The sequence below is a fragment of the Thunnus maccoyii genome, chromosome 9 (genome assembly GCF_910596095.1).
Source record: "Thunnus maccoyii chromosome 9, fThuMac1.1, whole genome shotgun sequence".
NCBI classification, from domain to species: domain Eukaryota; kingdom Metazoa; phylum Chordata; class Actinopteri; order Scombriformes; family Scombridae; genus Thunnus; species Thunnus maccoyii.
Genome location: NC_056541.1, coordinates 12,183,061 through 12,198,746, shown reverse-complemented (window position 1 = coordinate 12,198,746; position 15,686 = coordinate 12,183,061). Strand labels below are relative to the sequence as shown.

The window sequence follows — 15,686 nt, the reverse complement described above, 5'->3', positions numbered from 1 at the left end:
ACAGTTCCATAGCAGTTTAACTGAAACTGTTAGCCTGTCGTTAGCTACATCCACCATTTTGTCAGATCTAAGCAAATGTTGACAAACATCTTTTATCTACTTTCAAAATTCCCTTATTGGCTAATTATCTGTACACTTTTGCAGTTGTTTTGTGATTGGTGATTAGTTAATGTCGTTTTTCTGTAATAAGTTTACTGCTAACCAAGCTAGCCACTGTAGGCTACTATCTGTCTGAGGCTAAGGTGTTGCTAACCCCTACATTATTCAGTTTCTTCTCACTTGAATATTATCAAGAGATTTTCAACATTGCACATTGAAGATAACAAAAGTAAAATGAATCAAAAACAGATTAACACACATACACACACGCACACAAGGGTAAAAAAGTTAGCTAAGTAAAATGGTGGGGGAAGTATTAAAAGTATAAAAGTTATATAAAAGTAGTAATAATACTCAATTACAGTGCAAGTAATATCAAAGTCATTGAGAATTAAGTGTAGAGGTATTGGTAACAAACTAAATTTAAAATATCGAAAGTAAAAGTAGTCGCAGAATGGCCTCTGTCGGTATTATAAACTGATTGGTTTGAAAATCTTTATATAAAAGTAACTACTACTAACTCCACCTGTCAGATAAATGTAGTGAAACAAAAAGAGTGGATTAACTAATAGTATAAAGTAGCAGATACCTACTCAAGTAAAGTATAGCCTACAGTAAAAGTACACTGGCAAAGTATATAATTAAGTTCAGCACTCAAGTAAATGTAGCCTTCCTTTTACCACTACTGTCTAAGTATCTGTTAATTGTTTACTTTTGTAAATCCAGTTTCCCTATTTCTGTACAGTTTCACTTTCACAATTACCTTGCTCTAACTTGTTAATGTTTTCTTGTTTTCTGATTTATAATCACTTCAGTTGAATTTTTTTATGCTGTTTTCAGTTTCACAATTACTTCCAGTTAAATTTAAAAACTGAAATAGGAATGTAATTGAATTTCAATTTAAGTAAAAAATAAAGTTTTAAATTTAAACTACACTGTGTAACATGTGAACCTACATGCATAGTGAGAGCACAATATCCCGACAGAGATAATATGTTTGCTTGGTAATCTTTGATTCATTTTTTTACAACCACGGTACATTTTTAATCATCTCTGTCTGCTACATTCCCAGTGTATTGATTACATGATGGAAAAAATATGTGACAAAGCCTCTTGTTCTTTGTAGGTGTAACTCTGTTATCATATCAGTTAGGAAACTATGAGGTGTGTCTCTGTACCAACATCAGAAGACAACAAAGATTTTACGTCACTGTATGTGGCATTTGATATTTTGTTTATGAATCCGGTGACTCTGAGTTCATGGAGTCATGAAAACACTCACCCACGCAATAAGACAATAAACAAAAAATGTTTAAATAGCGGTTTGTCTAGTTTCTGCAATTCCTCCACAGAATTTACAAACACCTTTTCTTGCCATTTATTGCCCAATATAAATAATGGGCAGTCAAATGATAGATTATTGAAATACTTTTTGAATCACTCAACACAAGGGAGGAGATGTGTAGAAAAAGTTCAGCTATATTTAATTAATTTGATAAAATTTTTCACGAAAGAAAGATAAGACTTACTAAGATAAGACTAACGGGTATGTTTGAAGAACATGATGTATGGCATTACCTTCAGCTTGAACCATCTCTAATAGATTACGTGTTAAAGTAGCCTTCACAACTAAATGTGTGTAACTAAATGTGTGTGTATGTGCGTGATTTTCCTCATCAAGAGAAGTGGGAGTGAGCACTAATCTGACGCAGATGGTATAAAAGAGGAAAGGCGCCAAACTAACTACCACCACCCAACATGTCTTCAAGTATCGTGTTGTTAGCTGTTAAATGTGAAGTTAACAGCCAGCAAAAACAATGAACATAGATTAAACCAGGCAAATAAAAACACTGTTAGTCTGAGAAAAGATGCTGCTATTCTAAAGACTAAGTGACTGATTTCCTGAGGAAGGGATGGGTTGAATAAATGGGCCTGTGTAAGTGACAAATGACTCCTGGTGCCAGCTGGTTAACCGCAAAGATATAGTGCTGCCAAATAGTCCATCTCACCAAACCGTAGAATCAGAGTAAGCGTTTCTGGCATTTCACCTACTTCCAAGGTGCACAGAGAAGGGAAAAAAAGTCTAAAGAGGTCAAAACTCCAGCAACGCTTGTCATATATAGCATAACTTTACTGTTAGACCAATGCCTTTCAGCTTGTGACCTTCGTCAGGGTCATCATGAAACACATTACATTTACAACATTTAAATTGAAAAGACAACCAATCATGTATATCCAGACACATCAGCCATTGGGGCACTTATAAAGATGCATTGGGTATATGGTTGTGTGGCTTCAGGCCAATCGTTGTCCCACCAGAACGCCAGATGTCACTGACAGTGTGAAAAATCCATAATATGCCAGATTTTATGTCATTGCACACCTATCAGAGCCAGTTTAAAAGCTCCAATAGGTTCAAGGTACTTTTACTGCAAATTAAACTCTGAACACTTAAACAGGAGAATACTGTGTGTATGGTGTAAGTTATATGTATAGTACATTATATACTGTGTAGTACCTGTATTTTTGTTTGTGCTTGTTATCTTAATGTAGTATGATTTTTTTTTTTTAGCTTAATACTTTATCTCTAATATACATCTGTTTTTGTTCTTCCTTTTGCTGCTTCTACATGCAGTTTTACCTGTATGGAATCAATAAAGTTTGTCTTATCAGATCTATATCTTACCTATCTCATAACAATATACAGTATATCAACAGTATACAGTATATATTAAGTGACACAAATGTTTGTTGTCCTAAAAGAAATGATAAGAAACCTGTTCTCTTATTAATAAGAGTTGTAAACTTGTCTGAATTGTACTTAAACACTTGTATTTGTGTGGATTTTTGAACTCTGTGAGTTTAATTTTGTGGTGAAGGCATAATTTTCAGACTGATAATATCAGGACTGGGGGAATCCATGCACATTTTTTAAACAAATTAATTTTTATTTTCTCAAAGGTGTCGACCAGAGTGTTGTTTGTTCCATATTTAGAACAAAAAACCTGTTCTAACAAAGTGTGTTTTTTGCCCTGCAGCTTGGAGTACTTGGGACAGTCCCGTCTCGTGTCGGCACCGCCCATCAGGCTGCATCATCACCATCATCATCCGGCCGGTCTACCATGCTTCCCTGCTGAGGTCACTCCCAGGCTGCAGACCTCCCCCTTCAAACGCCGACAGCACCGCGATAAAAACGGAGAGCGGAGGGATCAGGACACAAGTCCGAGCGACAAACACCAAGGACACTACATCACTGCTGCAGAGATACTGAAAAGTGACCGATTCACAAGATTTTACATTGGGTGAGAGATTATTCTCCTTATGTGTTTGACTCCGATGCATTCGCTTTTTCTTTATATCTGGGAGATGCAGATCCATCCACACTGTGCACCAGTCTGTTATCTGTGGTGTAACATCACTATTATTTGAATTTGAAGAGTTCATCTATTAGAGTTATAGAGTCTTAAACATTTTGCATGATTGTTACTTTCTGTGTTAATGGGAACTAGAGGAAATATCTTATATCTCTCCGTTTTTTGGGTGGTTTTTTTTGCATTTGATGAAAAGTTACTGAAGAAGGTTATTTAACCAGTACTCTTTAAGTTGGTAGACCAATTTTGGCTTGGCAATATTTCAATATTATCATATACAGTTTTGCAGTAGAATCTTATATGATTAGACAACGATATGGATTTCTGTCATATTTAATGATAATCAACAAAAAATAGATCAGAAAAAAGTAGGAAATGTAAACATACTGTAAGTACTTCTACACCTGAAACTCAGTGTAGTTAAGAACTGATTTAACATTAAACTTATTTAATACCTGATTTTGCATCTTGGCAGACACAGTCTATGGGGAGTGTATTAAGTTTTATGCATATGGTGATATTCATGTAACCCATGTTGCCCAGCCGTAATGCTTTCACATCAGCTGCGTGAGCCCTTAATTTACGTCTCTGCGTCCACCTCCACCTGTTTCATATGGTGGGAATATAATTCACATTCACATACTTATATTCTCAAACACTTAAAGTTAGTTAATTCATGTGTATCAAAGTCATGTCAAATCTCTTTTTGCAACACAAAATCACAAAGCGTTCTGTTGCTGCTTCTCTAAATGTTACAAGAACAGGGTTGTATTGTGCTTTGCTGCTGCACTCAGTGTGTGTGTGTGTATATATGTTATCGAGGAACATCCCTGCTATGATACTGATAGTCTACGTCGGAGTATCTGTGTACCACTCTGAGCCAAAAGCTGCACAGGCTCACTGACTGTCACTCTTATCAGGCTAATGATTTGGATTTGTGTGTGAGCTAGCAATTTGGGAATTCTCCTCCCCAACATCCGTCCGCACAGACATTCCCCAACACATGGATATGATGTACTGTTTGCGTCTTTGTATGTTGAGAGTAAGTAGAGTTTGTATCCATTTAATTGCATTCCTGGCAGTGCGGTCAGTTGGGTTTGTGAGTCTGGTGCCTCGCACTGATGTTTGTGACTCACAGGATCAGTGAGTTTGGTCTATAAGCTGTAAACTAACAGTAGGTCAGACAGAGGATAAGCCTGCACCAGTTAGTGGGAACAATGAGCAGAAGATGACGATGAATCCTTAGAGAGTGAATTCATAACCGAGCTGAGAGCTTCACTTGAATCTGGAAAAAAACTCTTTCACGTCTCTTAATTTCTTGACTGAATTTAGGAATTGTATCTTCATCTAATTGCTTCAGTGATGCTTATAAATCCCATCAATGCTTCTATTTGTGTCTCTTCCTCCATCTATCCCTGTGCGGTCCTGGAAGATGGGATGACTCAGGACTACTCACTCCCTTTCTACTGACCTCTGGGATTTGATTTCTTCTCCTTTTGCTCCCTGCTGTTGCCCTTCTCTTCTTTCTCTCTCTATTTACTCTCTCCATCCCTTTATCTCCTTCCACGCAGCTGTCTCACACTCCATCATCTCCTTGGTTTATTCTCATTTCCAGTGTCATCACATGCTTTTACCTGCCTTTCTGGCATGTGTATGAGTGTGTTTCTTTCTGTAGCCTCTTTGATAAGGATTCAAAGCCTCACATTGTGCACAGACCAGAGGGAAGCTGGAAGGCAACAATGCAACTCTCTGTTCTGCGGGACTTTACAGAGCCGGATCACAGCTGGTTTAATGAGGCTTGACTGAAAAAAACCCCGAGTAGAGAATGAACAATGCCTGCTAAGTAAGTTATCGACATGACATCACCTGTCATAACACGTCATCAACAAACATTCTACACGTATGCAGGGTTCTTAATTGAAGGAGCAATGTCTTAACTGAAACTACTGTAAAAATTGAATGCAGGGTTAGGCATCCCAACCAGTTCAAAAACATGGAATGACATTCAAATTTACCACTGGAAACTGACGCTGCCAGCCTGCTGTGACAAAAGAATGGGAATAGTGTTGTTGTACAATCCGATCCAACAAATGTTGAGCTTTCTAAGAAATCCTTTAGTGCCAAAGAAAATCAGACTGTAAAAGCGCAGCAGTGCTCACTGAAAAGGTGTTTCTTCTGCCAGTTCCTCCTCTGGGTGTCAGGGTGGGCAGTGCACCCACTCCAAGTGATCAATCAAGCATCTGTTCTGACAGTTGTAGTGATGGGAGACAGCAAAAGTAACCTCAGAGATACTTTAAAGCACACAGCGAACCAGTCATTTTAAATTCACAGGTAGATGTAAGTACATTCTCACCATTTTAGGCTTTAACATTTTGACCTTGTTACTGGAAGACAAAAATGTCTCACCTCCAACGTTTACAACCTCAGCGCATCATCATCATTACACATCCTCGCTAATGGTCCGGAGAACCTACCGCAAGGAGTCAAACATTGCGGTCAATACCTTTAAATACACTAACACTGCAGATTACTAGGAAATGAATAATGTTTGTGGGTAACCATTTTCTCTCAGCTGTGGACATACATTTTCTGTGTTTGTGTGTGTCTGCCTGTCTCATCATCTGTTGCATGCATTTGCCCCACTGAACTGATGCATCTTATAATTGTTGTCATTAAGCTGCTCCTGACTCATAGTCTGGCTGCTGCGCCTCCAAAGATGTTTTCATTTCTTCCATTCATACTTGACCTACTAGGAAAAACCACATTCTGCACAGGCAGCATACTTGGTTGCACATGCTTCAACTTTTAACTGATTGGGTGTAACAAACAAATACCTTAATCCCCTCTAGGAAATCATTTTCACTGTACGCCCAGTAAACTAAAAGAGCAGCTACAGTTGTACTTTGTATCCTGCAAATTAGACCTTTAACATGATTTTGCCTGCACATTTGTTAACTTTGTGTACTTCTGTCTGTACATATGCATTAAATGTTGTAAGACAGACCACAGAAACAGTTAAAACTCAGGCCAGTTGCATTGTGGGTTTGTCAGAAGAGCAGTATGTTAATGGCACCCCAACAGGGCCTCTGCATGTCAGATACCACGGACTTTAGAAAGGGTGGGATACACATATGTTCATGTCTGATGTGTGTGTGTGTTTGTGTGTGCATGCGTTGATATGTATGCACGTTCCTGAAGTGTACGGGGTGTATTTAGCAGGAAACACATGTTTTTAGCTGACAGCGCTGGGCGGCTAAATGGAGCTGAGCAGCTGCACAAAGGAAACAAAAAGGAAACTGGTCTGTTGTCGTCCTGCCAGTGAGGCTCAACTGAGGGGGGGGGGCAAAAGCGCACAGGCAACATAGTTTTTATTTGTCCGACACAAGGATAGCTTTCAAGGGACTTGTCCTCTAAATGGTGAGTGTGTGAATGCATGTGTTTGTGTCTGTGTTTTTTAAAAGACAAATCCTGAGAGGGAGTCTTTGTTTAAATGAACAATGAGCAGAATGCACAGTAAATCTTTGTGTGCAGAGGTGTTGATTAGCTCCACGTTCCTGAGCACTTTGTGTATGTGTGTGTGTGTGTGTGTGTGTGTGTGTGTGTGTGTGTGTGTATGTGGTTGCCAACGTAGCCGTTTTACCTCACCGATAGCCACTGCTCTGTTTTCTATTAACGCAGCAACCACAGAAGGTGAGTCAGTGAGGAACCAGCCGACAGAGAGAGGAGAATGTAAAAACATTCCCAAGAATAGAAGTGTCAGCGCAGGCATGTACATAGATGGTTATCAGTGTGTTTCTGCATCTTTGCGTGGGTGTGTCTGTTGAAAATTTTTCATCTTTATAATGAGGTAATTTTTATTTTTCATTCCGCACTGTGTGCAACTTTTTTCTCTCTCCTCTTTCCTATTTTCCCCTCTCCACTCATCCTTCTTCCTCTCAAACTCCCCCCCCCCCCCCCCCCCACACCCACTCCCTTCCTCCTCCTTTTGTGACTCATATTTACTCACACTTGACTGAGAAGCAATAGGCTCTCTCGTCCACACATTTTCTATATAATATGACTCCAACAAAGAAGAGGAACATGTCTGATATTAAACATCTATTCTTAGAATTATGAAATGGAAATATGAATTTAGTTACTTTTTCTGGCATTAGGCTTTCCCCTCAGTTTTTTTTTCCTCTTTTTCTTTATAGTCCTGAGTCGGTTTATCTTCTTTCTAGCTGTTGCTTTGCTCTGTAAGGAAAGGAATGCTGTCAGTATGATGCAGAAGCTTTCTGCTGTGCGACCTCCCTGTCGTCGCTCTAGGGTTGTTCGGACTGTGTTGTTTGTGGCCTCTGTTTGATGTCTCATTTTGTCAAATGAAGACAAGATAATCTGCTTCCTGTTTATCCTCAGATGGGGATGAATTATGATAAATTGGTTTTACGGTATGGGAGTTTAAATATGGTGAAGGAATGGGCTCGTGATAAGAAAGTGAATCAAGGAAATTAAATTGAGGATGCCAAAGACTTACACAGCATGAACTTTTTGAACTTATCATCAGACTGTCCTGTTCAGGCTGTTCCTGTCTGAGTCAAGAAGTCAAGACAGTATCAAGAAACTAGAATTGACCCCCAGTTTCCCACAAGTACCCCACCTGTCCCACCCTTTCCTCCCCAGTGGTGTCCCTCAGTTAGCAGACGTACATGGAGGAAGGAAGCTGAACAGAGAAACAGTATAGTTGAGAGAAGCATACAAGGTGACCAGTGCGGATATTTTTCCTGCAATTGTTGGCTCGGTATAGATGACAGATTCACTATAAAAGATTTATATGGATTGATGTTCAACAGTGAAATCCCTCACTCACCTTACTGTGCTGAAACATTTAATTTTTTAGACATTAAACTGAATTTTCTTTGTCAATTCTGGTTTTCATTTTGGTTGTACTGCAATCTTGTGCACAACCTTGTTAAAAAATGTTAAATAATGTTTGATAATGATTGTTCTTATCTGTAAAACTATGTCAGATAAAATGCATAAATCAGCATCGAGACTTAAAAAAGGATTTTGTGCTTTTTTTTCTCCAGATAAAGCTACTTTGTGTATCAGTGCTTTCATATGTCAATCTAAACTGTATCTTGTTACCTTGTAAAATCTTCTCTCAGTTGTTTCTAATCTGTATTTATATTGCACTTGCAGCACTTGATGAGCCATGACCAGAACACTTGGACTATTAATACTACTGTCTGCTCTCTGCTGCTGCCTAGCGGACAATGTAAGTACTGCATCATTTTTCATTAGACTTACAGTAACTACAAATCCTACAGACCTAAAAGGGGTTTATCTGAATGCTTGTGAAATTTGTATCTTCCCGTATGTGTATAAATATCAAATTAAAGAGACTTGAAACTCACTACTTACTTACTTCTGTCACAGCAAACATTTAGTCCGCTCAATCTCTTTGTTTCTTACATTTATTTTATTGTTGAGCGGTGATGTTTTAAAAACATTATCTTGGTGATGCCTTCATCACCTTGAAACTCAGACATTTGACACATCTGAAGATACTGAACAGCAACAATTTTAATACAAGAAGATACCAAACTCCCTTTCACAAAATACTGTGTATGTACTGTATGTGAAGCAAGTTTCAAGGCTCTGAACGTCTATTTTCATATCATACTAAAGAAATAAAGAAATAATTTTCATACCATGCTAAGAAATTATATAAACACATTGGTAGCCTGGAAACTGATGCCATGCCACCATTTCCTATGCACTGCTGCACAGTAAACGTCTCCCTATTCTCCTCTTGCAGGTGGGGCTGCTCCGCTCAAAGAGAGGGACTCGTTTTTACAGAGGTGAGCGCAACCGGCAGCCAGACAGACGGCCACTTTTGATAATTCATGTCGAGAAGTCTTCACCTTCCCATGTCACCTCCTGTGAGCCCCATCACACATCTGTTTGTCTTTTCTAATAACACCATCATCACCGTCATCATCCTCAGATTCTTTCTAATTCTGTCTTGTCATTCATGTGTTTGTGTTCCTCTTTTGTTTTTGTACCTTCATGTTTTTAACCGCATGTACATGTAACGATATATCTGTGTGTCATCCAGTTTGATTGGTGATATATTTATTGTTTTTTTTTGTGTGTGTGTGTGTGTTTTCAGCACTTTGTGTGGATAGTCAAATGTCATCAGTGCGTAAATATGGGGACACTTGGCTGCGATGGAAGGGACAGCGTGTGGAGTATTGCCGTTGTGCATTAGGAGGACGAGAACTTTGTCACACTGTGCCCGTCATAAGTGAGTGTGACATGGACGCACACACAGACACACACACACAGACACACACACACACGTGGATCAGCTGAATCATTTGTCTTCATTTTTGTCTCTTTCTAATCAGATTATATTTTGTTTGCAATAAGCAAAACATAATCTCCTGGTTTTTTTTTTTAATGTGTCTGTTAATCTGCTTGCTTGTCCTTTCTGACCTTTTTTGTCTTTCAGTACAACTTCACTTGACTAACTTACTCTAACTTGCCATTACAACCTCAGATGATTATTTTTTGTTGGCCTGCCTCGCTCATCCCTGTCATTTCAGTGCATCTAAATGAAGATCTGCTGGGTTTCTGTGTTTTGGAGTGGGAGTAGTTTAGTCTAAGATTGTTTGAGATACTCCTGCCAGACCAGCCCTCGTGCGTTCTTTCACCCCCATTGACGAATTCTGTAAAGCCCCTCCCTCAGACAAATTACAACCACGTTTCAGTCTGACAAACTGGCGGCCTGTGAGATCATACTGTTGGCAGTGAGCAGGGTGGTGTTATTCTGAACGCCAGCCTTTAGGAAATGTTGAAATAATAAATTAAAAACCCAACTGGTGATTGAATACAGCCGGTTTTTCACAAGAAAGAAATCCAACTGTACCATGATCGCACAGTATTTTATAAGTCAGGTGTTAGAAAACAGTCAGCAGATACATTAGATTTAATTCTTACTGCATACTACTCAGCGTTCCTACATCATATGTGACAAGCCCAGACATTGAATTTTCTGTATACGCATATACGCATCTTGGCCAATCAATCATATTCTGATCATTAAAAATGTTTGTGTGCTGAAAAACTTGATGATGCATGACTGACTAACCGGCTCATTGTCTGCTCCTTCCAGACTGCTACGTGTCTCAGTGTTATAACGGAGGGATCTGTAAGGAGGCCGTGTACACTTCAGACTACATTTGCCAGTGTCCCCGAGGCTTCAGTGGGCGTCAGTGTGAGATCAGTAAGTACTCATCAAACTCTATTATTATACTACCTGTGCAATGAGCTCTGCAACAGCTCACTATATCTTGTATTTGACTTTAAAGGATGGGTTCCCAATTTTTCACATCTGTCAGGTGGCTAAATGATCATTGAAATAGAGTTTTCTTGCAGTAATTATTCCTCCTGTTCATACTGACCATTAAAGATCCCTTCATAATGCGCTTACAGTGTAAGTGATGAGGGACAAAATCCACAAGCCTCCTTCTGTGTAGAAATGTAAGAGTCAAGTCAAGTGGACGTCTTTTTAGTTTAGTTGGTTCAGTTGGCTACTTTAAGTACCAGATTCCCTTTTTTATTACTATCCCATTGCAGCTGAACACGGAAACAAAGAGGGAATTTTAGACTCAAAAGACTGTAATTTTGACTGCAGAAGTCTCATATTAACTTCATAAAAACTTTTAAATACATTTTTGCATGAAAGGAGGAATGTGGATTTTGTCCCCCATCACTTATATTGAAAATGCATTTAGAGGGGATCTTCTAATGGTCAGTAGGAATGATTATAATGAGGAAAACCTGTTTCAATGTTCACATGGGTACCGGACTGTTGTTTAAGACAAATTTGAAAAATTGTGAACTTATCCTTTAAAGCAACAAAAAGTCAAGGGAGTTCCATGATGAGACGACTGGTGACACAACACTGATTTAAATGTGCAACAAACATGTCAGTGAGTCTTGATAAGGTCATAGACTGACCTGTGACTCATATAGTAGGTGTCACAAGCCTGTGGTTTGGAGGGAAGATGAAAAGATCATAAACCATGGAAAAACATTCTGGGATATGAATGTTTGTGTTTCTGCGGGCTACTTTTTCAGGCTTTTAGGACACCCCGCCCACTCAGTGGCGTAATTATGTGAACCCCAGCGGTCACAACCAAGTGATTTCAGCGAAACAATAATGAATTAAGAGGACCAGACTCAATAAATCTGATTTCATTTACATCATAGTTTATGTTTCGTCATTTTTTAAAACCACTAATTGGAAAAATACAATATAATTGCTATTAGGAAATAAGTTGTGAGTTTAATGCCTTGTATAAGCGATAACAATGTTTTAAATGGCCTACGTTTTTTCCAGATCCACTAAACAGGCTTTATTGTCTCAGAATAATTGATTTATGTCAGTTATTAGAGTGATATCAGAGCTATATATAGATGAGGGACACTATATTTAGTAACTGAGCTGTCTCTCTCTCCAACAGACACCAATGAGAAGTGTATTGCTGGGCAGGGCAGTGGGTACCGTGGCACACAGAGCATGAGCAATACAGGAGCAGAGTGCATAAACTGGAACTCTACGTCTCTGAGGGGAAAGAAGTTCACAGCCAGAAAATTGGACGCCAGCAGTCTTGGACTGGGCAATCACAACTTCTGCAGGTATGAGACCAATCTGATCTGTTTAGTGCTGGAGCTTCTCTCTCTAATTGTGTTCATGCAATTAAATCAAGGATGGTGTCTGATCATGCATCACAAAAGACGCTGGTCTAATGTTAATGAACAGTGCAGGAATTATGCATTTTTATTCTGGCGTTTAATTGAATTCAGTGATATCTGATTTTGGCACTGTAGCTGTTGGTGAGAGTTTCTGAAAGGAAGTGGTTTTTACATCCTCATTGTGAGCCAAAATATTTACTTGCCTCTCTTTCTCTCTCAGGAACCCTGACGGTGACAGCTCTCCCTGGTGTTACGTCTATAGAGGCACTCAGATCAACTGGGAGTTCTGTTCCTTGCCCAAGTGTCCAGGAGGTAAATCTTTACAAAAAGTTAATATATATATAAAGTAAGCAGAAACAATAATAATTAAACAATTAAATGCTTACACACCTCTGTTTCTCTGTGTTTTAGAAAAGTACAGAGAGTGTGCGCTGGGCTCCGGGCAGTCTTACAGAGGTACAACAGCTGTCACTAAGAGTGGCTCTCGCTGTCTCCCATGGGACTCCCCGGCTGTGAAGCGCAAGCGCAACAATGCATGGAGATCTGATGCACTGGAGCTGGGGCTGGGCAGTCATAGCTTCTGCAGGTATGGATGCCAAAACACATAATATAATAAAACAAACACACATGAGAGGTTCTTCTTGCATGCAGATATTTCAGGTTTTCATTGCATCTCTCCTTCTTTATCAAACAGGAATCCAGATGGTGACGTGGGTCCGTGGTGTCACACCTACAAGAACATGCAGCTGACCTGGGAACTGTGCGACATACCTAAATGCTGTGAGTTCCCTTGTTTTGTTATTGTTTCAGTGTTGTTGAAGCATAGAAAGACTGATGCTAGAAGTCAGCTACACATTAGATCTGTATGAGCTAAAATCCTCCGCGCAGCAGTGTGCCATCAGGCTAACCGTACTTGTTGCCTCTTTTTCAGCGAGACGGCCATCTATCACCACTCTCGGCCCTCGTGCCCCCACAACTAACAATAACAGAGGTAAGACATCTTCACAACCTATGAAAATCACAGAAAACAGGAGTCAATTTCCTCTGATGTGTCTGGTGTTAAAATTTTATTTAACCATCCTCCTATAACCTTTCCTCTCTGTAGCGACTTGTGGCCAGCGTTTAGACAACTCCCTGAATAACGCCGCCTACCGCATGGTTGGGGGCAAAGAGAGCGACATCTCAGAGCAGCCCTGGCAGACAGTCATAAATGTTTACCAGGCCCGTCTCAAACAACACTTTCACCGATGTGGAGGAATCCTCATCGACTCCTGCTGGGTCCTTTCTGCTGCACACTGCTTCGAGGACAGGTAGGAATGACTCTCAAACATCTCTCACAGGTCATTTAAACATGTTTTTCCAGGCAGCATACAAACATATTTCATGTCTTTTTCAGAGATAAAGCGGAGAAGTTGGAGGTGATTCTGGGCCGTACCTTTAGGAAGCAGAATTCCAGCAGCGAGCAGATTTTTAATGTTGAGAAGTACTGGATCCACGAGAAGTTCAACAGTGAAACATATGACAATGACATTGGTGAGTGAACTTTTCAAGAGATAAAATGTGTAATTTTGTAATGTTCAATTCGTTGCTGTTGTGGTTGAAAAAAAACAAAAAAACAGCGCTGTTTCAAGAGTTCTGTCATGCATAGAGTAAAAACATGAAAATTGAATTAGGTGCTTGAGTTGCCATGTTTTCCTCCACAGTGATGATATGGAAATTTAAGTGGGCAGCAAAGGCTCATTAAGTTATACCTCAGACTTCATCCCACACGGTACCAATGTATTACACTGACTTTCCTCTGGTCACTTTCCACTTGCAGCTCTGCTGAAGCTGAAGACAGACATCGGCATCTGTGCTGTAAACTCTCCAGAGGTTCTTCCTGCATGTCTGCCTGAACCTGAGCTGGTGCTGCCCGACTGGACTGAGTGTGAGATCTCAGGCTATGGAAAAGACAGTGAATGTAAGTAAACCTCATAATTCACCCTACACTCTCATTTTGATAATTTGGCACACGTGATGTTTGCATTTCAGAGGCAATTTGTTGACATTTATGTGACTGACCAGCAGAGGGCGGTACTAGAAAGCTTTCCCACAAATCAATAACCACGCCACCTCTCCACAGTTGCTGCTGTGTACTCCGAGCGTGTCAAGAGAGGCTATGTTCGCTTGTGGCCCAAAGAGCGCTGCATCCCAGATGTGCTGTCTGGACGGACGATTACTTCCAACATGCTGTGTGCAGGTGACACCAGAGGCCTGGATGATGCCTGCAAGGTGAGAGCACCTGAGTTTTGCACTGAAAATCCTCATTTAATCAGTGGCAGGATGCTGCAGTGATGGTAACATTCCTCTAATGTTTTGTTCTCTGTCCATTTGAACTTCATCCACAGGGGGACTCTGGTGGCCCACTCGTCTGTCGAAACAATGACAGGATGACTCTCATGGGTGTGATCAGTTGGGGTGATGGTTGTGGGCAGAAAGATAAGCCTGGCGTCTACACTCGTGTCACCAATTACATCGACTGGATTAACGACAAAATCAAGGCAAACCCAGTCTAATGTAAGACAGACTTGCAAAGAAGATGTTGTTGGATGAACAGAGTGGGTAATGCAACATACACAGATATGTTTATCAGCAAGATCCACAGGATTCATGTTCAGAGCCAGTTTACCTGAATCCAAATTGGATTTAAGACCACTCCTTCAGAGACGAGAAGGACCTCAGTCATGAGTTTTTACGCTCAGTGTAACTTCTCAAGTTTGTCTTCTGTTCTTTACTGTTTTGAATGCAACAGTATCTATGGACAGAAACACAGGACAAGCTCTTCTTCCTCCTTCTGGGCCATCTTGATCTTTTTTATCCTTCTGTGCATAAAAATGTTTGATTGTGCTCTCGGTATTGTTATTTTCTGACACCGAGCGCAGAGAGCAGGTTGTCACCAAACTGGAGGTTTAGGCAGTGAACCTATTAAAATAGGAAATGCCGATATATTCCTCTTCTCTTTTGTGGCTGGCCTCATGCTGGTTTATACTATGAAGTCACAGTGGTAGACTTGAGGTCAGTAGCACTTTTAATGAACGCTCCACTCAACACAGGCATTTAGTTTGCACAATAAGTCACATAGGAATGCTTTTACTGCTCCAAAAGGGCATTTTTAACAAGTTGTGTGCACATATAGTGAACTGTCTTGTAAATCTGAGGGTATGTTGTCTTAATTAGTTTTAATGCAAACTTTCCTGCATTTGCTTATTTCAAGGCCTTAAAGGATAAGTTCACATGTTTTCAAATCTGTCCTAAAACAATATTCTTGTGCTCAAATGAACATTGACACATGTTTCTCTTGCCTTAATCATTCCTCCTGTTCATACTGACCATTGAAGATCCCTTCAAAATACACTGACAATGTAAGTGATGGGGGTCAAAATCCACAAGCCTCCTTCTGTGCAAAAGTTTATTTGAAGCTAATATGAAGCTTCA

The 15,686-nt window shown here is 39.9% G+C and overlaps 1 protein-coding gene across 3 annotated transcripts; it reads left to right on the top strand.

Moving 5' to 3' along the window:
* The first annotated feature begins 3,221 nt into the window (after positions 1 to 3,221).
* plat (plasminogen activator, tissue) lies at positions 3,222 to 15,686 on the top strand. 3 transcript variants are annotated; one of them, XM_042420094.1, is made up of 15 exons: positions 3,222 to 3,401; positions 8,649 to 8,724; positions 9,268 to 9,391; positions 9,622 to 9,756; positions 10,627 to 10,737; positions 11,981 to 12,155; positions 12,433 to 12,524; positions 12,624 to 12,798; positions 12,907 to 12,992; positions 13,144 to 13,203; positions 13,318 to 13,522; positions 13,609 to 13,745; positions 14,032 to 14,172; positions 14,335 to 14,483; positions 14,600 to 15,686. In XM_042420094.1, the coding sequence occupies exons 2-15, from the start codon at positions 8,662 to 8,664 to the stop codon at positions 14,765 to 14,767; spliced, it is 1,821 nt and encodes a 606-aa protein (XP_042276028.1). In that variant the 5' UTR covers positions 3,222 to 3,401; positions 8,649 to 8,661; the 3' UTR covers positions 14,768 to 15,686. The 3 variants fall into 3 exon arrangements, with proteins under 3 accessions (XP_042276028.1, XP_042276030.1, XP_042276029.1); XM_042420096.1 differs by having other exon boundaries at positions 3,223 to 3,401; positions 9,268 to 9,310; XM_042420095.1 differs by lacking the exon at positions 3,222 to 3,401 and adding an exon at positions 4,988 to 5,313.